Raw genomic sequence first — 24743 nt, 5'->3', positions numbered from 1 at the left:
GGTGTAGTAAATGAAAGGAGTAACAAGGTTTCTTGGACCGCATTCCCCCTCTCTGGCCAAAAGGGTGTCCTTCTACTTTTCAGATGCAGGGAGGGTACCTTTCACATGAGAGATGCCTTTCCTGCTTTCAGGGAGACAGAAAGGAGGGTCGGAGTGTCTCTCTTGCATTGGCCATTTCTTAAGTAACTTTAATTCAAAATAATCAATATGCCAGTATGGCATATTTGGGGGTGGCCCACCCTGAGCCCCAGCGGAACAATTCTGACTTTGTTCCTTTGGACTCTTACCTTGCCTTCTGTGTACCCATTAGCTAGCTCCTCGGGAAAGGGCGATATTACATGTGGGAGAAGTGAGGGCTGTCACACGCTGGCTAACGCATCACTGTGGGTGGACACTCCAACCAGGCCTGAGTTAATTACTCTGGCCTTCGCCCTTTTGTAGGACTTGGCTGATTATTGCTACATCAAAGTCCTACTTAATTGGCCCATCGATGTAACCAGGGCTCTTTACTTTCTCTATAAAATATACCAACCCCCTTGGGCTTCCCTGGTGGTACAGTGGTTGAGAGTCCACCTGCCGCTGCAGGGGACGCGGGTTCGTGCCCCGGTCCGGGAAGATCCCACATGCCGTGGAGCGGCTGGGCCCGTGAGCCATGGCCGCTGAGCCTGCGTGTCCGGAGCCTGTGCTCCGCAACGGGAGAGGCCACAACAGTGAGAGGCCTGCGTACTGCAAAAAAAAAAGAAAAAAAAAAAATATATACACACCAACCCCTGCCTGCAACAAGCTCGAAGCTAAGTAGGCTTCTCTCTATGTCCACACACTTCTTCTACCTGAGCTGTCAGCTTAACCAAGGGTCAGTTGTGTGTGTTCCCAAACCTGTATATGCCAATTGTATGTCATTACATTATTTAATTATAAGGTACATAAATCTTTGGGATAGGAGTGTGAAAATCAAGATTGGTTGTTTCTGCAGAATAAGTGGAATGTTTAGAAAGATAAAAGTAAGTTACTTTTAAAAAAATATATATATTGCCATCAAATTAAATATGGATGAGGCAGTTGTAAAAGATCGGTGATAACAATCGTAAAAAAACCAAAACAAAACAAAAATCTCGGATACCTCAGATTGTTTCACAAGAAGCCCCAACTGGAAATTACAGATGATGCATTTGGGATGTGGTATTTATATGCAACAAAGATGACATGAAACACCAATTGGCATAACCATTTTTTTGGAGTACAGTCATCAACATTTGAATCTAAGCAAGTTAGACCCTTCCCAAGGTCACGCAGTTGGCGAATGGGGGAGCTGGGCTTTGAATCCACATTGTCTGATTTCAGAGCCAAGCTCTTAACCCTTTGGCTCTACTGCTTTTCCTCCTGACCCTCACGCTAATTCGGGAGATGCCAAGGAGTTTGTGCTAAGACTCCAAATCAGCCACAGTGGGAAAGCGGCTGCTTTGGACGCTCTGCGGCTTGCAGGCTGCTTAGGGTCTGCCTGTCACCCAGGTGTGTGGCACGGAGGAGAGAAAGGGTGGGATACGGCTGCTAAGGTGCCCCCAGGACTCTTTTGGGGGTCAGTGGACAGGCGAGGGGGCCCACTTACACCTCAACAGGTAAGATTGGGTGTGGATAAACATATGTTTTGGAAAAAGATTTCTGATAAAACTATGTCACAGGGCAACCTGCAGTTGTATTTGATGTTTGGTATGTTTGGTGGTTATGTGCCTGGGAACATGGCCACCTCCCTTAGAACTTTTTTTTTTTTTTTTGCGGTACAGGGGCGTCCACTGTTGTGGCCTCTCCCGTTGTGGAGCACAGGCTCCGGACACGCAGGCCCAGCGGCCATGGAGCGCAGGCCCAGCCGCTCCACGGCATGTGGGATCCTCCCGGACGGGGGCACGAACCCGCGTCCCCTGCATCGGCAGGCGGACTGCCAACCACTGCGCCACCAGGGAAGCCCCAGAGCTTTTAAACTTATAAACAACTGAGTACAGCAAGCAGCCTCACATATCCACAGAGAGGGGGCGCCTGTCAGGTTAGGTGTGCTTGGTGCCTGTTTGGTGTCCAGAGTCACAGATTTTCAGAGACGCTTTGGGGCTGACAGTGCATCGCTGGCTGGTGTCCAGGAAGAAGTCACAAGCCGTTGAGTGGTTTGAGGTCAGTGTCTTACTCCCCTGCCTCTTGTTGGCCTCACAGAGGAGTTCTCCTAACCATACAGATGGTGGGACTTCTGTGCTTAGATTCTGCCTGCCGTGGGCTTTGGGCTCTTTTGTAATCCTTTGGGTATTCTCATATTCTGGACTTGAACACATCCTGCCTCTGGTTGAATTCCTGTGTCCCTAAGTCTGTGGGTGAGGGAGTTTGTGCCTTTTGACTTTGTGGGGAATGTCAATTTCGTATTCTGAAATCAGTGTGTCTCTAGTGGCAAGTGGAATCTTTTCTTCATTGTGGGGACAGGAGTTGCCTGTCTGAGGCTGTGAAGGTGGGGATGGGCAGCCAGCTAATAGCTCGCGTAGCAGCTGCCGTGACAGTGGAGTGTGTCAGCTGAGGCTTCCCGAGGTCCGGCCTGGAGTCAGCGACCCTCCTTGTGGGTGGACACATGTTCCCCTAGGCCAGTGCTTCGCAATGGGGGCGATTTTGCACCCAGGGGACGATCGACAATGTCTGGAGACATTCCTGGTCGACTTGACTTGCGCGGGGGAGGGCTAACCAAAACATCCTCCAGTGCCCAGGACAGCTTCCTCAGCAAAGATGGATCTGGTCCAAAATGTCAGCAGTGCTGAGGTCAGGACCTGCCCTGGGTGGGCCTGTCCCTGTGACCCTCTCCCCTGCAGAGGTTTCAGAGAGCACTTTCCCATCCCAGGGGTGCCATCTGATGCTTAATTAGCCTCCCAACAACATCGGCGCTCAGAGGCGTGGCCAAGATGCACAGCACCTTACCGTAGCCGTGCGCTTCCACCTGGGCACTTCTTACACCTCGCTTCCTTCAGCCCCGACCCCTCCTGCAGCAGAAGCCGAGCCTGAAAGAACAGCTTTTCAAGCCTCGTTCACCACCTGCACACTGTAAACCCCAGGATGGCCTGTCCATTAGTCCTCCGCTGTGTGGGGAGATGGACGCCACCTGCAAGTGAGGCAGCATGGAGGGATGGGCGATGCCACTTGATGGATGCCACCGGCCCGCCTCTGTCTGCAAAGCCACTGTGGCAGGTGGCAGTCTGGAGGGTGTAGCCATGTCAGGCTTTGCGGGGGAGGGAACAGTGGGTCAGTGGCTTTCCTCTCCTTATCCCCCCACTGCCTGTATCCTCCCCCAATAGGCATTAAAAGGTTTGTATTATGTTTGGGACTTTAATGTGTCTCTTTGTCCTCGGTGGGGAATGCCTCCAGCTTGTCATGGTGGGAGAGAGCTTTTCAGTATCCGTAAAAGCAGGACTTGGATCTTAGCTCTACCGCTTACCAGTTCTGTGGCCCTCAGCCAGTTAACCATGCAGAGCCTCCGTTTTTTCCATTTGTAAGATGCAGACAGTAGTACCTACGTCGTAGGGTTGCTGCAACAGTCACATTCCCTGCACCATTTCATAGCAATCCCCCAGCCAGTCTGTGGGCCCCTCCAGGGCTAGGTCTTTGTCATCTTTGGAATCACTTTAATCCTTGTTGTATGGTAGATACTTATTATGGGGTGTGTTGTATTCCCCCCAAAAAGACAACTTGCATTCTAACTCCCAGTACCTGTGAATGTGACCTCAGTTGGACATAAAGTCTTTGCAGGTATAATCAAGTTAACATGAGGTCGTTAGGGTAGGCCCTAATCCAATACAACTGGTGTCTTTATAAGAAGAAAGAAATTTGGACACAGATACAGGCAGAGAGGAGAATGCCTTCACATATGTCTCACGTGAAGACAGACACACAGGGAAATTGCCATGTGTAGACAGACGCAGAGACTGGAGTGACGCATCTACCAGCTGTGGATTGCCAGCAACCACCACAGCTAGGGAGAGGCAGGGAAGAATTCTTCCCCTGCAGCTTCCAGAGGGAGCCCTGCCGACACCTTGGTTTTGGGACTTCTAACCTCCAGAATGGTGAGACAGTAAATTCTGGTTGTTTTAAACCAACCAGTTTGGGGTACTTTGTTACAGCAGCCCTAGGAAACTAATACAATACTGAATAAATGTTTGTGGAATTTGTGTCTTCATGTGCAAAACTCATCGTATTCTGCCCCCATGTTCATACTTTGATAGTCTAACCTCTAGGCTTTTTACTTCTTTCTTTCCACTGATCATCTCCTTTGCAGATCCCCCAGTTTTGATCGTCAGCTGATTTTGTACTAATTTATCATAAAAACCTTTGCTTGTTACGGGGGAAAGTTCTTAACGTGTATCACACTGAAAAGAATGAAGATTTTTGCCATCAAGTATCTGTGCCTCTCTCAGCAGCGAATGATGGGCTTAGTGTTTCTTTTAGCCACGGGGTGGTTCCTGGTGCTGTGAGAAAGCGCCAGGCTGCTGCTCCCTTCCGTCTTCTTTAAACTGGCAAAAGAGAGAACCAAATCAAGTAGCTTTAAAAATAAGGAGATGTGTGAATTTGCAAAAACAGGAGCCCCAGGTCCAGGAGAGCAGGCTCCCCACTGTGTTAATCTGGCAGCCCAGCGAGGTCACTGGAGACTCGGGCTCCTTCTGTGTTCTGTCCACAGGACGGGCCTCCTCCTAAGGCAGGTGTCCCCACGGCCAGAAAGCTGGCTGACCACAGCAGCTGGGCAGCCTGCTTCCAGTTCATGACCTGTGGGGTCTCTTCGGTGTGTTGATCTTAAGATCAGGGACATTTTTGGAACTTCCCTGGTGGTGCAGTGGTTAAGAATCCACCTGCCAATGCAGGGCACGTGGGTTTGAGCCCTGGTCCGGGAAGATCCCACATGCCGCAGAGCAACTAAGCCTGTGCGCCACAACTACTGAGCCTGCACTCTAGAGTGGGTGTGCCGCGACTACAGAGCCCGTGTGCCACAACTACCGAGCCCGTGTGCCACAACTACTGAAACCCGTGTGCAGCAACAAAGACCCAACACAGCCAAAAATAAATAAATAAATAAATTTATTTTTTTAAAAAGATCAGGGACATAGGGACATTTTCCCCAAAGGCCTCCCCATCAACCTCTCCATCTTTGTCTCATCCCTGAACCAGCCACTGCCAAAGGGGATAGCATTAGATCATTGGCCCTGATTAATCCTCTGGGGAGGAATAGATGGACTCTGGAGAGTGGACCATAGTGCCCCGTGCACTCTCCCCAAATTAACAACTCCTGTTCATCTTTGGTAGGCAGAATAATGCCCTCCCAAATACCCGCGTCCTCAACCCCAGAACCTGTGAATATGTTACTGTACATGACAAAAGGGGCTTTGCAGATATGATTCAGCTAAGGATCTTGAGATGGGGGAGATTATCTTGGATTATTAAGGTGGGTCCAGTACAGCACAAGAGTTCTTATAAGAAGGAGGAAGGAGGATCAGAGTCAGACAAGATGTGAGGACAGAAGCAGAGGTTAGAGAAGACTGAAGTTGTGACAACACTGACTTTGAAGGTGGAGGAAGGTGCCAGGAGCCACGGAATGCAGGCGGCCGGTAGAAGCTGGAAGAGGCAAGGACACAGATTCTCTGGGCCTCCAGAGGAACGAAGCCCTCCTGACATCTTGATTTTAGCCTGGAGAAATTGATTTTGGATTTCCAATTTCCGGAACTGTAAGATAATAGCTGTGTGCTGCTTTAAATTAAAATATTAATAAATTTAATATATTTAAAATTTAAATTTGTGGTAATCTGTTACAGCAACGATAGAAAATTAGATAAACAACAGGGTCCTACTGTATAGCACAGGGAACTACATTCAATATCTTGTAATAACCTATAATGGAGAAGAATCTGAAAAAGAATATATAGATATGAATCACTTTGCTGTACACCAGAAACTAACACAACATTGTAAGTCAACTATACTGCAATTAAAAAAAAACTAATACACCATTGTTTCTCCAGGCTGACCTTGAATCAGTATAGATCTTTTGTAAGATAATAGGGATCTTGTATTCATTTTGAGTCTTCTGTTGTGTGCCAAAGATGATACACAAATATTTATGTGTTAAACGAAAGACAAACCCAGTCCCTTGCTCCGCCTCCAGGTATAGCAAAAAATGCTCTCCAAGTGGTCCATGTTGGTTTCTTCAGTCTGTACCAGTGCTGGGTGCAGGGAAAACAGAAAACAAGTAAGATCTTGTCCTTACTCACAAGCTGCTGAGTACATCGCAGTCATTTGATTCCATAAATATTCTCTCTGTCAGCTCAGAGCTCTTCCAGATGTCGGCTGTGGCATTGTAACTAAAGCCAGCTTCCTCTGAAGCTTTTTCAAACCTGATTTTTTTTTTTTTTTTTAGTTCTTAGCCAAGGGGTCAGGAAGAGCAGAAGACCCTGTGAAGCACATCCATGGATGGAGCTATTTTTAGAGGGCCCTGCGTGGCTGAGATCAGCAGCAAATTCTAATGGTTGGGTCCTGGGGTCCACGGAGGATGTCAGCTGCCTGTCTCCTGCCCTCGTGCCACTTGGACAGAGACACTGCGATTTGCGAGTTTGCTCTGGTTCTTCATTTCCTTCTGTCGCAGGAAGCCCTGTGCTGCAGAGCACGGTGGTGGGTTGCACACAGCATGTTGAGAAACTGCTTGTTCTCATCCCACAGTTCAGCTGTCTCTGGGAAGCCTAGGGCTTTCCTGGGGATGATAAATGACCAGTGGCAATGTATGAAAATATCTGGGAAGCTGACAGAAGTCGGGAGCAGAGAAATGGGGTTAGGGAGCTGAGCTTTGAGGTGATCTTTTCCAACTGCAGAATTTTATTTTGAGGAGACTCAAACTCAGGGGTAATCGACGAAGCAGCTCTCGGTCACTTAGCTCTGTGTTAACAGCTTAGCAAAGATTGGAGCTTAGTTCCCGTGGTGCCAATTCAACAGTTCTAGGCTCAGGAACAAAAATTTGAGAGCTGGACCGTAAAGCCTCAACATCCATAAGAGTGTGTAGTTAAGTTAGCTCAGCGGAGTGTTTTGGGCTCTGCCGTTTCCCTTCTCCCTTTGTCTGTAGTAAGTGCCATGTGCTGAGTGGTTACATGCATGGAGTCCGTAGATGTGGCCTGGGATAGAATCGCACTTACTAGCAGCGTGACGTTGGCCAAATTACAGAAGGCTTTCTTCCTGTCTGGGATGATAGTAATACCAGCACACCTGGGCTTGTTGGGAGGATTAAATGAGCTCACGTGTGCAAAGCACTCATCCCAGGGCCCAGCACATCCTCAGGTCTCTACAAACGACTCACTTCCTGGGACCTGACCATCGCTCTCCAGCACTTCGGGTGACTGCATGCTCGTCCGTTGTGTGGCTGTGTCCTAGGGTCTATTCAACCTGCTCCCTAGAATGGGATGTTATTTCCAGTTTTTACTGCCGTAAGCAACATTTCCATGACTGTCCTCATAGGTAAAGATTTGCTCTCACCCTTAATTGTTTCCTCTGGTAACATTTCTAGGAGTAGAATTGCTGGGTCAAAGAGGGGGCTTGTTTTTAAGGCATTTCTTGATAGATGCTGCCAACTTTTCCTCCAGAAAAGTGCTGGTTTACACTCTTACCAGCTGTGAATGAGTGTGCCCGTTTCCTTGCATGGCTGGGTTATTAACTTTTAATTAAATGAAGGCCCAGGAAAAATAAGAGGTATTTCCCTGCGGATTAAGTGTTCCTCGTCCTTGCTTATAAGCAATAAAGGCTTAAGAACCTGAAATGAGCCCAGAAGGCAAGTGGCTCATGTGAAAACAGCGCCCTCTACTGGTTTTACCGGGTAGAGAGGTGCAAGCTACAGTGTAGATGGTGAGGCTCCGGTGGTCACTAACTCCTGGCAGGTGCCAGGAGCTCTAGGGCAACATTTTACACTTCTGGCCATTTAGTAAGTCAGCCTCAGATGACCTTTCATTCTTACTCAGTTTCTTTCACAGAAGTGCTTCTCAACTGGGGGAGAGTTTTCTCCCCAGGGAGCCCTTGGTACTGTCTGGAAACATTTTTGGATATCACAGGCTGGGGGGCTGCTACTGGCTTTTGGTAGGTTGAGGCCAGGGATGTGGCAAACCATCCTACAACGCAAAGGACGGCCCCCTAACAAGGAATCGTCCTGCCCCTATGTGTCAATCAGGTTCAGATTGAGAAACCCTGTTTTAGAAGAATGGAAGAATTGCTCCAGAAGGCTTCTTTTCAGACTAAAATAAAATATAGAAATATTAAACATGTATCACCAGTATTACTTTATTTTTTGGTTCTGGAAACCTGATCGTTTTGCAGAATAAAATGGAAAACAGGTGGAAGTGAAGCAGCGCACTGGCATTTCTAGGAGAGAAGGCAGAGTGGAAAACACGGCCCATAATAATGTCACAAGTACTAATAGGGGAGGGAATTTTTTTCCTATTAACTTGATTTGGTTAAACCTGCCATAAATTCCTGTGCTTCCCTTTGAAGGCCTTGTCTGTAAAAGAAATTAAATTTTAAAAAAACACAGTGGTTTTGGGGACCCTTTTCCCTCTGATTTCATGAGCCCCAGTGTTTTCATAACATTTATAATTGTGCTTTCCAGTGCTTAGTGCAGAGTGACCATCTGCAGATACAGTTACTTCCCCCTCCTCCACGCCCAAGTAAATGCTGATTTAAGCATTGTTTCTAAGGGGAGGAAGGAAGGGAACTTCAAAAATAATCTTAGAAAAGGGTGTGCCTGAAGGGAAAAGTATGACAAGAATTTCAGGAGCACTAAGCTGTATTTCAGTTTACTCGACATTTGCTGCGTTTGAGGACTTCTCTCTCTGGCGTTACCCAAACCCATCAAAAAACATACCCTGCTCTTTCGTCTTGCTTTAGCCCTGCTTTCTCTACGTTACTTGTATTCTAGAATATGTGGCTTTATGGAGTGGCTTCATTGGTGGTTCTGAGTAATGCTAAGAGGATTATTTTGCCAGAAGTGGAAAAAATAAAACAAAACTACAGCTTTCCCCTAAATATCAGATACTATATCAGATACTGTTTTAATCATCTTCCTTGAGAGGTATTTTTCAGACCCATGAGTGGGTTGTAAAATCAACTTCTGGGTCACAATCAGCATCTAAAAACTAAAAAAAAAAACAATAGAAAATATTAGAGGGTATCGTATATAGTAAAGGTAGCTTTTGTTTTGATGATTATTTCAAGATACGTAGCCATACGTAGATGTTTACGTCTGTGTACACAAGCCTGGTGAGAAGTCTGAAAGACCGTGGCTTGGGTTTTATGACATGGTGAAATCTGGCCAGTTTTGTAATTCTTTCATTGTCTCTTTAAGGACCTCAGTGAGTCCTACTTGTCTCCTGTCCCTCATGTTTGCTTCTGTTGCTTTTCCAGGTGGTACCAGGGAGATTGGCTCGGCCTTAACCAGGATGTGCATGAGGCATCGCAGCATAGAAGCCAAGCTGAGGCAGTTTTCCAGGTGAGGACCGTGTTTCTTCCAGACCTCAGACGCCCTTGCTGATTTCAGGTTAAGGAAGCGGTGAGACATAGCATAACTTGCCTCAAGCAGTACTGGTTTCCCCGTAACATTAAATCCCCACAGCCCATCTCTCATCACAGCCCGTCCCTCTGCGCACTCACTGAACAAGTATTTGACTGAGCATCTGCCAGACAGTGGTCTGGGCCTTGGGGCTCCAGTGAAGGACCAGACAGCCTGGGTCCCTGCCTCATGGAGCCTGCACCCCCCTCTGGGATCTTCTCTGTGTCTCTCCTCACACTCCATCAGTGTGAGGCGCCGAGCACCCTGCTGAGACCCCTGGGTCCCCCACCCCTGCAGGAACCTCATAGGAAGAGGAGCTGCCGTGCTGGAGAGTGAGGCGTGCACTGCCGCCCTGTTACCCGGGACCTGTGTATGTCCTCCAGGCCCGCCGAGGAGGGCGGGGGCGGCTCATAGAAATTTCCACGCTGCCAGCCTCTTGTCTGTTTCACAAGCGTCCAGGATGGGTAGAAATGGCAGTGGCTGGCACAGGGGTCTGCAGTCACCAGTGTTCCAGTGAGAGTGGGACGTTCTCCCAAACAGATGAGCATAATTCAGCACTTCTGCACCGCTCTGCTTTGTGAATTGCAAGTTGCGTGAGGCTGTCACGGTGGAATCCCTCTGACCCTCTTGCAGGACCACCTCAGGAGGCTGCAGAAGGTAGTGGGAAGCACCTGGTCTTGGAGTCACCCGGGCCTAGGTTTGAACCCCGGGCTGGCCGCTGACAGGCCGTAATCTTGGGCTGGGCTCTCAGCCCCTGTCAGATGGGCGTAGGAATCTCTGAAGTGTTCTTGTGCAGACGTACGCAGTGTCCACGCAGTGGAAAGCACCTGCCGGAGCGTGTGATAAAATCTGGCTTCCTCCTTCCCTCCTCGCCCCTGGGGAGTGCTCCCCGTGATGGCACCCCCTGCGCCTCCTCCCACACACGTCGTCTTGTTTTTTCTGGGGCCCGTCCTGTGACACCTCATTCCATTTTAGTGATGAAGAGACGCCAATTCAACAGCCACTGTGTATTGAGCAGCTACTATGTGCCAGCATTGTCTTAGGTGTACAGGGCATAGCCCTGAGTAGGAAACACATCCTGCACTCATGAAGCTTACGCTCCGGACACTGTATAAACCTGATAGAGTGTCAGGCGGTGATGAATGACAGGAGAAGGAACACACGGGATGAGGTGGGTGGCGGCTCTTGGACACAGGCTGGTTAGGCAGCGTCTCTGTTCAGAAGGAGGGTTTGGACAGAGCTGGAGGAAGTGAGGCCAGAGGATGCGCCTGTGAGGGGCATCTTACCACTAGACCCTGGTAAGAGAAGAGGGGGTGGTACCAAAAGCTTGGAGATTTTCAGGAGGCCCAGCATCAAAAAGCAGTCTGAGAATATTTTTGTTGCCGTTCTCACCAGTGCCATTCACACAGTTTATGGGCATTCTCTAAGTTCCCAACAACATCTCTGTAATGTAGGATCGGGTCGATCCTACTTCCATTGCACAAAAAACCCCGGCTCCCCTGACTCATGATCCCTCTCTGTTGGGAGCTACCTTTCCACTCATTGAACTGCAGTCTGTTTGGGAGTGCACAAAATAAGAAGGGATGTACCTGGAGACCCCTCACCCCTCTGATCCTGCCTAGGCTGTCCACAGTCTACATTTATGACTTATCCTGAATGCATGTCAGAATCATATGGGCCTTTTTTAAAAAAAAGGTAATGCTGGCCCCCCACCCTGCAAGTTTCTATCAGGTATGGGGTGAGGCCCCGGTGTCCTCACCTTTTCAAAGCTCTCCAGCTGGTTCCCTTGTGCAGCCAGAGGTGTGACCCCACTGATCTGCAGCGTTGCTTGTTAATAGAGTGTGGGAATGGAAAAAGGGGGCCATGAGAAGAGGTCGCGCCCACCAGTCACGGGTACAGCTTCTTAGCTGTCATTGAAAAGCCTCCTGAGGACACGGTTGCTGTGAAACTGGGGGATTTGGATGTGAACTGGGGCTTAGTATGCTGCCTTGTCTGGCTTCAGGTAATCGTGATTCAGGTACGTTTTGACAACTGAGTGTAAACCTTGACAACAGAATGTGTCTGTTTAATGTCTCCTTTTCTTTCTCCTTTGGTACAAGTGCTTTAATCGACTGTCTGATAAACCCGCTTCAAGAGCAGATGGAAGAATGGAAGAAAGTGGCCAACCAGCTGGATAAAGACCACGCAAAAGGTACTGGGCAAGGTGGCAGATGCATATCAGTCCCAGGTGGCATGTTGCCGGCTGCTGCCTGTGCCTCTGCTGGGTTCATTGATGTCACCCAGAGGACCTGCTCTTTCACCGCTGCTGCTGTGGACATCTCAGTGTTGGAGGGTGAGGGGTCAAAAGTGATCCCATTGCAGGACTCAGTGCTGGGTTTGGGGCATGAAGCATCACTCAGTGGGTAGCCTGATCGCGCTCTGTGACATTAATTGTGATCCGCTGAATTAAAAGTGATTTGTAACAGCAGGCTTAAATGCCAGAGATGCACTTAGGGCATTTCAGCACATTTTGAAAAGCAAACTTTTAATGATGTAAGCTAACCTTCAACCAGTGGGTCTCAGTACCTCATGTGCTAGGTCTGGGGACAGAATGGTCCAGGCAGACGCCACCCCTGTCAGTCTTCCTGGAGCCGAAGGGTGGGGTGCTGGTGGTACGGAAGGGGCAGGAGACTTTGCTCCACGGATCATACAACCTTCAGTAAGTGTGGTGGAGGGAAAGCGTGTGGGCAGATCTGAGGGGATGAAACAGGAAAGAGTTGACGCATAGGTGCTACCAAGAGCATATAAGAGAGAGCCCTGCTCTGATAGGCTCAGGGCTGGTGGGAGGGAAAGGTCAGGGATGGCTTTGTGGGAGCCGGTCCAGTTGGCGATTAGTTGATGAGGGCAGCAAAGGAGAGAAGTATCAGAGGTGACTGTCATTTCAGATGTTCATGCCTGGGTGATGGAGATGCCAACAACAGAAATGGAAAAGTCCAGGGTGGGTGTAGGCTGGTGGGGGAAGAGGAAGTGGCTGGTGGGGATGTGAGTCACGTGGGCCGCCCCTCCTCCGTGTCCACAGTGTCTGGCCTTGGTACTAATGTGAAAGTAAAGCAGCTGGGCCTTTCCCAGTTCTTTTCCATGCTGTCTAGTTTCTCCTGCTGTAGTCTGAGGGGCTCTTTTCTGAATTGTAACATCTGGCCAGCGTCTTGCCACGTGGGTTCTTTTTGGAATGAAGCACTGTGGATTTGGGCCTTGGGAAAGTAGATAATACTGAAAATATTTCCTGATACTTAAGCTGAGAAATTGTGAATTTTAGAATTTTTATTAAAATGTTCCCAGATACCATGTTTCTTCAAAGCTGGTATGAATGAATACTGTAGGGAAAGACCCCAGTGCATTTTGTTGGTTTTCGTGTTCATAGCCCCTTTGCTGTCAAAGGTTCTCATGAGAGTTTTATCATTTCGTATTCCAGTAAAGCTATTTATTGCATGTCATAGTTTATGCTTTTGGTGATGAAAGTAGTGGCTGTTGCTAAAGTGTTTTCTGTTGAGCTAAGTGGTAAAATTATTCAATATTCTGCTTTCTCTTAGAATATAAAAAAGCTCGCCAAGAGATAAAAAAGAAGTCCTCAGATACACTGAAACTGCAGAAGAAAGCAAAAAAAGGTAATTCTGCTGTTAATGTGTTACTTGGGGAAAATGAGCACTTGCCTGATTTTTCTTTGAAGTGGAAAGTGTTCAATCAGACTGCCTTACGTGTAGTGGTCCTGTGAACAGATAGGAGCTAATAGAATCTATCTGAAGTCCCCAAGTGCAGAATATCTATTAATTTGAGACCCTTGCAAAGTTGTACTTGACTCATTCCTTCCCCCCAACCTGGTCTCCAAAATTTGACAGTTTCCATGCTTATTGTACATTGTGATGAGACCTATAAATTTCTTGGAGGCCTTGGGATAATGCATAAAAGCCTCTTTGCAAATGTTGTATAGTAATTATTGCAGAAATGATGTCATTTTCTCCTCTGTCCTTCACAGCCTATAATCTCTGAAACCCTTTATTAAGTCTCGTGAGAATGTTAGAAAAGGCTGCAGTGGGAGCCGGGAATCATTGCTGTGTAGGGAGATTTTTCATGGTGCTCATGAGGGTGGGAGCTGGATAAGGAAAATGAGACTGCTGGTGTAAGATGCCCCTCCTCCCCCACCAGCTGATTGTCATTTGCAAACCAGTTAATTATCAGATCCATGACCCAGCTTTGCTCTTCCGGCTTGAACTGGGGGTTTTAAGAGAAAAATCTAGCTCCATCCACTTTGAAAGCATTCGTAACATTTTACTAAGACCTAACAAGATGTAGGGACTCTCTCTCGAACTTGAGCAGGTGACATTCCCTCTAGACTAATTCTTCTTGATACCACGATTTGGAATTTGCTGCATCACAACTGACAAAATGGGTATTCCCGCCCCCCATCAGGATGCTCTGTGGGTGGGTAGTATTGAGCGTTTGTTTGAGACAACAACTTTTTTAGGTAGAAATCCCCAAAACCGAATTTCCTCTTTCCTAAGCAAGCAGTTCTCATTTGGAATTAAAAGAAACATCTGGAGAGATGGGATTGTTTGGTAGAAGAGGGGCGAGGACAGGACAAAGTTTTCAAGCTTTGGCATTTCTGAAAAATGTCCCCCCCAGTTCTTATAATAACCAGGAGACCATTTCAAGATAAAGACAGCGAGATATTCACCCACGATCAGTTTTTCTGTTAGTATTGGCCCCATTTGTTCCTTTTGGATGTGTTTTCCTGGTCTTGGTGCTTCTGCAGTTTATGTTCTATCTGATTCAGGTGCCTGAGAGCTAGCATTCGACAAGTGGAATAGGGTTTGTGGCCAGTAACGTTGTAGTGAGTCTAAAGGTAAATGTAGATAAAACTGCCACCATATTACATTGAATCTGAGGTTCTGTAAAAGAACAGGAGGGTAAAAATTTGGAGCTGAACTCTACCTAGTTGACAACATGCCAGCTTTGAGATAGGAGAGATTAATGAGTTTGGAGAGAGGGTCCAAGGAAGATCTGTGGCTTGGAAAAGGTTTGGGAATTTGGTGAAAAGGATGGGGTAAGAAAAAGTAGCGGTTTTCCTTTCTCTCTTCCAGAGTTTTCTTTTCAGAGGCCTTAAGTTCTTGGCTGCAGTGATAATCCTTTTATCTGAATTTTACATGGAGGCTGAAACAGTCTTCATCTGTGACTCAAAGTCACTGGCATTGTCCAATTAGCAGAATTTGGACCTACAGGGAATGACTGGTAGGTTGATTGCAGTGCAACACAAAAGGAAGTTGCTGGTAATTAGACTTGCCCAGCTCTGCTTAGGCTGCCTGGAGAGGATAACGACCTTCCCATTAAAGCACTGGATAGAAAGATTCAGGACACATGGAGGTGCCGGACTGTATGACATGAGGGGCTGCTTCTGGTCCTGGGACTCGGGAGTAATTGGCTTTTAGTTGTGAGGTTTCTTGGTGGCACTTAGGCCTGAAGGCTGAGACAGTAGAGGCTGTGATCAGGGGTTTCTGAAGCATCCATCTTTTCAGCCCCAGTCGTATATCTGATGGTCTTGGGCACCATATCCTTTCCAGACGAGGTAGCAGTGATGGTGTTCTTACGCCAAGTCAGGTCAGTAGCTTAGAATGTTCTGGATGACTTTCTAGATACTCCAGTGGACAACCAGAAAACAGTTTTTGTTTCTTTCCTTTATAAAAAAAATTTTTTCTAAAATATGTAAGTGCCTTTTAAAACTCTCATTTGTATATTTCTGGGGTGAATGGAGCTTTCTAGGAGGTACCAGAGTTATCGTTCTGAGTGAAGGTTAATGAAGTGCTCTCCTAGAAACAGTATGGCCTGAGAATGGAAACAATATAAGCTAAGGGCTGGAAGAAATCTGGTTATTTGAGACTCCCAGTTATTTGGGGGTCTGGTTAGCTGCGGTTTCCCCTTTTGCCTAAAGGCCTCTCTGTCGGTTTCATCTCCCTCAAGTGCTCAAGTGGTAGCTTCCTAGACTCTTGACTTGTAAAGTGTTGGTAGTTCCTTCTGAGATCTATCCAGTGCTTTGGATACATTTTTTTTTTGTCCTGATAGAACTGAATCTGGTTTATACAGTGCAATAATCACTTCCTCTTAAATATGTTTTCAGAAGGTCATCAAACAGCTTTCTGCCACTCCTTTTTCCAAAACTGTGATCTTTGATCTAAAAAAATCTTCTGACTCTCCTTTTCAAAGTTGAAATGCGTTTATACATTTAAGCATGGTTCTGGCACTCCCTTTGACCTAGGCAGGCACATATGGGGTGTTATTTTTGTGTGTGACTAATTTTCCTTAACTTTCACTCTGCAGCTGTATCACCTTTTGCCACATTCTTTGTTTGACTCTTTTTTACTATACTATAGAAGGGTAATTTGTACTCTAAAGGTATTTAAATATCACCGTCAAAAAACTCTGAATGGTTTTTGGGGTTTGATTAGACTTTATCTTAAAATCATTTTAAAACAACTTGACATGTGCTCCAACTGTGGGTGAATGTACCTATTTTTGTGGAAGGTAGGCTACTGAACACCTACCGGGCATAAAAACTAGGCAGGGAGTTGGGGGCTGGAGGAATGGTCCCGGCCCTCCGAGAAGTTCCAGGCCAGCGCCCAGGGTCGGTGCATGGGGCAGAGCCGCCTTGTTGAGTGGTCAGGGGGACAAGACAGAGGCAGCCAGGAGGGTGGGGAGGGGCTGTGGGGCTGACCCAGCAGCCCCAGGTTCTGAGTGGCATCTCTTGAACCCTCATCGAGTCCTGCTGCTTGACGTCAGCTCGTGACCCTTGAGGTCCTAGAGCTAGTTGTAACCCAACTGGGGGAAGTAAGAGGATCAGAAGTGGGAAACATTTTATGCTGTTTGCCCACTTCTGCCGCCTTACTGTACAGACGGTAAGCCTTATTTCTCATTTAGTTAGCTCTCATGTTATTATTAATTTTAATTAAAAAATTAATTATGGTGAAGCCTTCTGTTTCCATCTGTAACTACTAGAAGTTTATCAGAGACTTTGAGGGAGGGAACTGGAACATTTTAATATGTTAACCCTTGAGCCTGACGTTGAAATAGTTGTTTTCACCAGAGGCTGCAAAGCTAATATTATAAACCTAAGAAACAGACTCCCAGAGTCCCATATTAGCATATTATTTGCTATTATACGAAAATTTTAAGTTCTTTAAATTTAAAAAAATTTTTTTAAATTTTCATTTTCACCCCAGCTTGAACTTTTGATCCTGGTTTCCCTAGTTACTTTTAAAGTTACAGTAAATTACACTTGAAAGCTCTTCTTGTTAAAGCATCTTAATTGGCTTCTTACAGGAATATAGTCTTCATTTATATTTTTAAGAAAAAACCTTGCTGCATTCTCTAGGGGTGCTGATTACTAACTAGGAAGATGTCTGTTTAGATGAGAAGGAAAGGCCATTGGCAAGTGAAGGAAGGGAACTTGGATTTACAGCTCTTGGTGGATGTGGGTTTAATCGCACCAATGTAAAATTCGGTGGCAAGCCACGGACTGTTTTAACACATGAAAGAAAGGTAAGACTGCTGCTCGAATACCAGTTTGACTTTATTATTTTCCTTTTTGTGTCAATTGTGTATCCTGCACTTTCTCACCGCACGCCCCCCCCCTGCCAGTGGACGCTCTCGGTAAGTCTGTCATCCTGAATCTCTGGTGGCTGGTCACGGTGTGGTCCTTACTGTGGGCTTTCCGTGGTTGTCCAGACCTATGCTAGTTGCCCCAGTTTTCCTGCCAGTTCAGAACAATCAATGGTGCCTACTTAATCTTCCATAACTTTAAGAAAACTCTGTGTGTGTGTGTGTGTGTGTGTGTTTCAGTCAATCATTTTCTTTCTTTGAAGTTTGGCCCTTTAATGGGTTAGCTCAACATTCTAGGAGTCTCTGCGTCCTCATAATTCAGCATTAGACTCATGGAAATTCAGCATTAGACTCATGGAAAAAAGAAATACAGAGTGACTTAAACCCTCCCTTCCACGCGAAATAAATATAACTATACATACATATCTAGGTGTATATGTGTGTATTTATATCACAAACAAAACGTGGACAGCTACGCTAAATAACTCCTCAGAATAATTCCCAGATCGGATCTGGTTGTATTAAGCTTGCCACATATCTTTAACTTTGTCCCCCCAGGACCATATAGTTTTTTCAAAACCAACCATTTATTTTTAAAAAATCAAAAGTATTTCTTATTTCAGCAGAGTTTGTGGAATGCTTCATTTCAAAGGTATCAGATCTTCAAATTCAGTAAATCAAAATGATTCTTCTTGACTGAAAATTGACCCTCATTCTGTGGGTGACAACGCTGCTAAAAACCTCAAGTCGCTTTCAGTGTCTCGTGGCTGTCCCTGTGTCTCGGAAAGGTCTGTCTGTGAGCCGTCCGTGTAGTTTATCTTGCCTGAGTGTGCCCGAGTGTTCTCTGAGCCTTTGCATTGAGCAGCTCCAAAGAGGTTTTTGCGTCGGATTTTGTCATCTACGATGAACCCGAAGCACACAGGTCCCCTCTGACAGGTGTGGCTGGGATGACCAGCTGTCACGGGGGACACAGCTCTGCCTCCCTCCCGTCATGTTGATGTTGGGATAGTGTCCCCCACCTTTTTTTTTTTTAAGATGCTGTTGTTTTATTTTTTTTTATTTTTATTTTGTTTTGCGGTACGTGGGCCTCTCACTGTTGTGGCCTCTCCCATTGCGGAGCACAGGCTCCGGATGCGCAGGCTCAGCGGCCATGGCTCACGGGCCCAGCCGCTCCGCGGCATGTGGGATCCTCCCAGACTGGGGCACGAACCTGCGTCCCCTGCATCGGCAGGCGGACTCTCAACCACTGCGCCACCAGGAAAGCCCAGTGTCCCCCACCTTTTAAAGGTGATAATTCTCTCCAGTCCTCAGTGTTGTGGTTCAGAGACAGCTTGAACAGTTTTTAGTGCACCTTTGGGAGGAAGGTAAGACACAGCCATTCTTTTGCTTATCGTGATAAAATTCATATAACATAAAATGCACTGTTTTAACCATTTTAAAGTGTACATTTCAGTGGCTCTAGCGCATTCTCAATGCTGTGCAACCATCACTACTGTCTAATTTCAGAACGTTTTCATCACCCCAGAAAGAAATCCCTTTCCTTTTAAAGCTGTCGTGCCCCATTCTCCCTCCCCCAGCCCATGACAGCTGTTCATCTGCTTCCTGTCTCTATGGATTTGCCTATTCTGGACATTTCTTATAAAGGGAATCATACAGTATGTGGCCTATTTGAGGACTCAGACTTTTACTAGAACCTTTGCTTGAAAGCCTGGCATGAGTCTGTGGAGTAAATGGGGCATGCTGTTTGTTTTAAGTGACGGACAGTAGGATTAGGGATGAGTAAAGGAACCACGCAGCCTTCTGTGACTTAGATTCTGCTCACCTTAGGGAGAATCTCTGCAGCCCCTCTAGTTCTCTGTCTTGCAGGGGCCCGTTCACAGGGCTAAGCCACAGTGGCATATGATTATAGCAGTGAACTTGGGCGTAAAAACTTCGGAAAGCTGTGTGGCTTGAAGCCCTCATAAATTTTAGTTTACAAGTTTTACATCATGTTTGAACCTGGAGATCTGTATTTTAACCAAGTTTCATGGTAGTTAAAATGTCCTGGTTTAACAAAAGAAGAAAATAATACGTATATACAGAACTTTCCCTCCGTCAGTTAGAAGTATTTACCTTGAATCTTGCATAAGCAGTGACTGGGGGCCTCCACAGGGGAGAAATTTACAACTCAATAACGTGTACTGAGCCAGGGATACACTGCTCCCACCAGGAATTGAGACTCTAGTGGAAGGAAACCAATTATAGTTGTTCCTCGGTATCCGAGGAGCATTGGTTCCAGGACCTGCCTCAGACTATGCGAGGCTCAAGTCCTATAGTCCGCCCTCCATATCCACGGTTCCGCATCTGCGAATTCAAACAAGGATTGTGAACATAGTGCACAATCCATGGTTGGTTGAATGCGGAACCTGTGGATTTGGAAGCCGATTCCCTATATATCGAGAAAGATCCATACGTAAGTGGACCCGTGTTCAAACCCGTGTTGTTCAAGGGTCAGCTGTAGTTTAATCTGGTGAGCTCAGCACCACGATGAGTATAAGCGGAAGGCACAGCCGCTGGGCAAGGCGCAAGGAACCCATGCACGCTTGGTGTGGGTGGGTGATGAGGAAGATGAAGAGGGGTCAGCTGGTGGAGAATGGGACGAGGGCTGCTCAAGGTAGAGGGGACAGTGCGAGCCCTCACCATTGAGACGGGAGCACCAGAACCGTGGGAAAGGTGACCATGCTGCGGAGGGGGAGTGCGGGTGATACCCCAAGTCACCTTTTGGGGAGACTGACAGTTCCATCTTGGGTGGACTGAGAACCACAGTGACACCCCGTGTCAGCCTCAGCTACCTGCCTCCAGATGGTTCTGTCACTCGGCCCCATTTCTGATCAGACCCCATACCGGACTCAGCTTCTCCACCCATCACCCTTCTTTTCTTCCATGCGGAGAAAGCAAAAAGCCTGTGCAGTGCTGAAGCCTTTCCACTGGTGCGGTGGTTTCCGCGGCCCCTGGCTGCATCAGGGTGAATGTTTGCATTTCCTCACCCATTTCTTCTGTGCTTACAAAACTGGCAAAAACCATTCTCAGGATGCCCCAGAAACTGCAGTCAACGAGTGGATCACTCTCCCTGCCTCAGTGGTGAAAACTGAGTATGTCTTAGCCACCTCCATCCACTCCCCCTTTGGGTTTTGAAAAGGAGTAGCACTGGGAGCCCTCCTGCCCGGAGGGAACCCCCACCTACAAATCTGAAGTCTGGGTTATCTGTTCACGGATCAGCTGACTTTCTCGCCTGGCACAGTGCAGAGGCTTCTTTGCTGCGTTCCCACTGCCGAGTTAGGGGAGGTGGAGAAGAAGCAGACTGCTCAGAAGGTGGTGTGGCCTGCACAAAGAGACCCTCTCAGCGGTTAACCCCATCTGTCATGGGTGTGCCTCCAGGAGTGGTCAGGAATTGTCATGCCCCCAGGACCTCCTGGACCCCTGGAGTCAGCATGGAGCCAGGGGTGGCCCGCCCTGTATTGCCGGTGATCTAGGTTGCAAGACCCAGCCCTGGAAGAAGCGACCCCCAGAAATCTCCTCTGGATGTTTTCTCCGACCACCTCCCCGTGATGCGTGTCAGCTGTCTGCAAAGGGACAACCGAAAATAACAGCGGTCCTTTCTGAATGCTGATGTGAGGTGGTGAAAAGAGCTGGTCCATGATTCCAGGCGTCTTCCCCACTTCCCGCTCACCTCCGGTGGGTATCCCTGGAGGGGGATGGATTGTCACACCAGTGCGATTGGGAAAAGGGTACTTTGAGCCCAAAGCAATGATTGTTCTCTATTGGAACTAAAGCTGGAAAAGTTCCTTCTGAGGTCAAGGGGGTGACTGTAAATGCAGACGGGTGATCGCTTAGACCTCCAGGGGTTGCTTGACCACTTGTACGTAGCCTTGTGGTCTTTCTGGATATTTAGATGCAACTGCACGTAACGTAGCAGGGAAGATTATTGAGTCACTGCTTCATTCTAGGCTTGGGAAAGGTGTTATAGGAGTGCACACATTTAATTATGCAGGAAATAATGGAATGGGTACAGTTTTACTAAATGGGGCAACCTGTGTGAAATGGACTTTTTAATGAGTCAGTGTTAGAGAACCACAGCCCGACATAAGGTTCTGGCCCTAGAAATGCCAGGTAAAGCAGTCAGCAGAGCAAGGAGAGAGAAGGGAGAGGTCAGTGGGTGATGGCAGCCGACCCTGCCAGCCTGTGCTAACGGGCCGATGGGGGAAAAGCATAACGAAGGGGCAGCCCAACTCCTCCTATCTTAGTACAAGCAGCAGCGGTCAGACTTTACTTTTGAGACCCCGGGTGGCATTCGGAACGCCGTACCTAACTGCAGTCAACAGAGATGTTGGAATCTAACCCAAGAAGTTCCTGAAAGGGACGGTTGCATTTTGGGATGAAAGCATGTAGTCCTCGGAGGCCAGGGGACTCATTCGTCATACTTCACACCAGGGCGTTCTAGGTAAAAACAGACCGAACAGATCCCCCCGAGGCCCAGAGCTGCGAGCTCCCTTCCTCCGCAGAGCTGGTCTCTGGGAAAGCCTCGCCCCGACGCAGCTCATCAGGTGCCTTGCCTGTGACTCTAGCTGCAGATGGCTCATTGCGGGAGCGGAAACAGATGCCCTGAAACGTCCCTGTGCGTGACGAGACTGTTTTCAAGGTTTGGAGCGCCTGGCTTCCCTGTGGCTGCATTTAGAAGCTGGGAAGATGCATTTACGGTGGGGGGAGGGGGCAGGGAGAGCGCCCAGCAGTAGCCCAGTGCTTGTCTCCGTGTTAATTTTGCCGGAGGACAAAAAGGACGACACGCTTGGAATATCCATTCCTTGCACAACGTGGTTTTGATTTACCCCGGGAACGCGGAGCCGGTGGTGCGGGTGCAGGACTGGGGGTGTAGTCCTGCCTTTCTTGAGTTGCAAGCCATTCACAGTTTTCCGGGGGTTTATTGTTTTACTTCCGGCGCCTCTCTTTCATTCATACATCCCCAGTGACCGCCGCAGAGGAGCCCTGTGAGGCAAGCGCGCATCTTCGCTCATTCAGGAAGTAGATGTAAAGTGCCTCCTCTGGGCTGCGCCCCCTTGGCAGCCACGGGACCAGAAGGAGCCTCTGCCCTCAAGCCGTCCCCAGGATGGCGGAGGCCTTTACGTTCTAACATCAGTCCTCTGACACCAACAGGGTGTCCTGCAAGTCACATCAGTTCAGATACTAACTACCGGAGTTGGCTTAGCTAAGGACTCAGCCCCACAAGACTTCCTCCTCTTCAAGATTCACCAGCCACAGGTGGGGTCCGCAGACTACCCACCCTTCCGCCCAGCCCGTCTCAAACTTAGGCTCTCACGTGAACCGCCTCAGGTTTGACAATTTGTTATAAGGACTCGCAGAACTCAGGAAAGCACGGTAGTTTCCTGCTGACTCATTATAAAGGAAACCAGTGAGCGTCCAGGTGAAGAGCTCCGTAGAATGCAAGGTGGGGCGGGGGTGGGCACAGAGCTTCTTTGCCCTCACCAGGCACGCTGATGGATACACTGGAGCTCGCCGCTTCAGAGTTTCTGTCGCATTTTATCGTTACGGAGGCCTGCTGTCCCCTGCTGCGGTGCCCAGGGTTAGAAGGAGGACTTCAGAGATGCTGCGCGACTGCCGACGGCACCTGCCGCTTGTCGAGCGCTGACCACCTGCTGGCCGTTGTGCTGAATGCTCTAGTGAATGAGTCCACTTGGTTGGTCTTACAGCAACCATGCGAATCCGGTGCTGTTTGTTATATTTAACAGATGAGTGGAAACTGAGGCACAGCCTGTTGAAAGAATAACAGAAATTGAGTTTGTTTGGAAATGTTTAAGTCAAAAGGAAAAAAAAAAAGAAAATGGTTAAGTCCCAAAGCTTCCAATCTTATCTGATCAAATCTCTTTTGATTTCTGGTTGGTTTTGCTTTGGGGAATCGATCAAAAACCGCTGCAGGATATTAAGAGTAGAAGATGATATATGTAGCGATAATAAGGATAGCCACCTTTTGGTGGAAAAAGAGAATTTTTCACTCCAAATTCTAATCTCCAGCATCACCTTGCATGTCTATTTCTGAAACTATACCCCCATGTTTCAGTATTTATATCCCGTATTCCATTGACTTCAGATGCCATCAGTTGTAAGATGCACTATTATTTTCTTTTTTCTTTTATTTTTTGTGCGGTACGCGGGCCTCTCACTGTTGTGGCCTCTCCCGTTGCGGAGCACAGGCTCCGGACGTGCAGGGTCAGCGGCCATGGCGCATGGGCCCAGCCGCCCCGCGGCATGTGGGATCCTCCCGGACCGGGGCACGAACGCGTGTCCCCTGCATCGGCAGGCGGACTCCCAACCACCGCGCCACCAGGGAAGCCCACTATTATTTTCTGAATGATAAAAAAGAAAAAAAAAATGCCGATTACACGATGACATCCCCACTGACTGTAAGACATCTTAATTTGTAAGGTATAAACGTGAAAAAGTGGGCATCTTCAGGTGAAATATGGTATTTGCACGAGTGTGTCAGGGGCAGATGGAAGTCATTTTGTGGGGTTCCAATGGCTTCTCCATACGTCTGGGGGAAAAGAGGACTTCGGATGTGTTCCTGACGGTGAGCTTGGCCCAGCGTGTCTTGGGTTGGTTCTCGCCCGTTGGAAAGCCCTTTGCCTGCATCTGGCTTGGTTCAGCCCCGAGGCTCAGGTATGGGCTGCAGTGTGTGTAGGGAGAGGCTGGGAGGTTCCAGATGACGCTAGTCACTTGACTGCCTTTTTGATCAGGCTGTCACTATGTAGAACCTTTAGCCCCTTCCGCCTTGTTCCCAGGGTTTATGTTTGCTGTGAGCATGAAGCTACAAAGAATGTGGGCTTCTGAATGAGAAGGACGGAGGGTTGCATATGTCTGTGCCCATTCCTAGCTCAGGGACTTGCAAGCCACCCTGGTTCCCTCAGTCTCAGTTTCCCCCTCTGCCAAATGAGGGTGTTAATTCCTGCGTTGAACGTTTATGTGTATGTAGATTAAGGAAAATTAAAATGTAAATGTTGGGAAAATATGGGATCTTGGTTTCATTCCAGAATGCTTTGTGACCTCTATCTCCTTTAAAAAAAAAAAAATCTTTTCTCCTTTAGGGGTGCTGCTTTGACCCATGACACAGTGCCCATTAATAGTGCTTTGCCCCAGGAGCATTTTTTGTAAAGAGAATAATCATATGACTTCCCCGGTGCAGGGAGTAAGGGGCTGCTGGCTGTTGTTCAGCGGAATTCTCCAGCATGAATCCAACCAAGACCTGGAAACCAGCAGGGGAAAAAAAATTCTCGAGACTGAGTTGACTTAGATTTTCCAGAAAAGGTCACAAGCGATGCTTTGCTCAGGAATTTTGTCTGGAAAGCCTGTTTAAGGCACCTCCTCTCTTCTTTTGGCTGATGGACAGCCCTGGAATTTGCTCATTTTCCATTGTTAGGCCATTTAAGGGCGTGATGGTCGAGCCAGTGAGCAAACTCAGATCAGGCTATTATATCAGTGCCTC

The 24743-nt window shown here is 47.7% G+C and overlaps 1 protein-coding gene across 12 annotated transcripts in view; it reads left to right on the top strand.

Moving 5' to 3' along the window:
- MTSS1 (MTSS I-BAR domain containing 1) overlaps positions 1-24743 on the top strand; it is a 158653-nt gene that overhangs the window by 114892 nt on the left and 19018 nt on the right. For 8 of the 12 annotated variants that reach the window (XM_065895065.1, XM_065895056.1, XM_065895062.1 and 5 more), the window contains exons 4-6: positions 9439-9523; positions 11683-11774; positions 13153-13227. In XM_065895065.1, coding sequence (XP_065751137.1) covers positions 9439-9523; positions 11683-11774; positions 13153-13227 — 252 coding nt within the window. Of the gene's footprint in view, positions 1-9438; positions 9524-11682; positions 11775-13152; positions 13228-17248; positions 17261-24743 lie in introns of all 12 variants that reach the window. The other 4 variants (XM_065895067.1, XM_065895059.1, XM_065895063.1 and 1 more) reach the window with 1 other exon arrangement.

This window comes from Phocoena phocoena, chromosome 17 (genome assembly GCF_963924675.1).
Source record: "Phocoena phocoena chromosome 17, mPhoPho1.1, whole genome shotgun sequence".
NCBI lineage: Eukaryota > Metazoa > Chordata > Mammalia > Artiodactyla > Phocoenidae > Phocoena > Phocoena phocoena.
The sequence above is the reverse complement of the archived record's forward strand: the minus strand, read 5'-3'. Positions and strand labels throughout refer to the sequence as shown.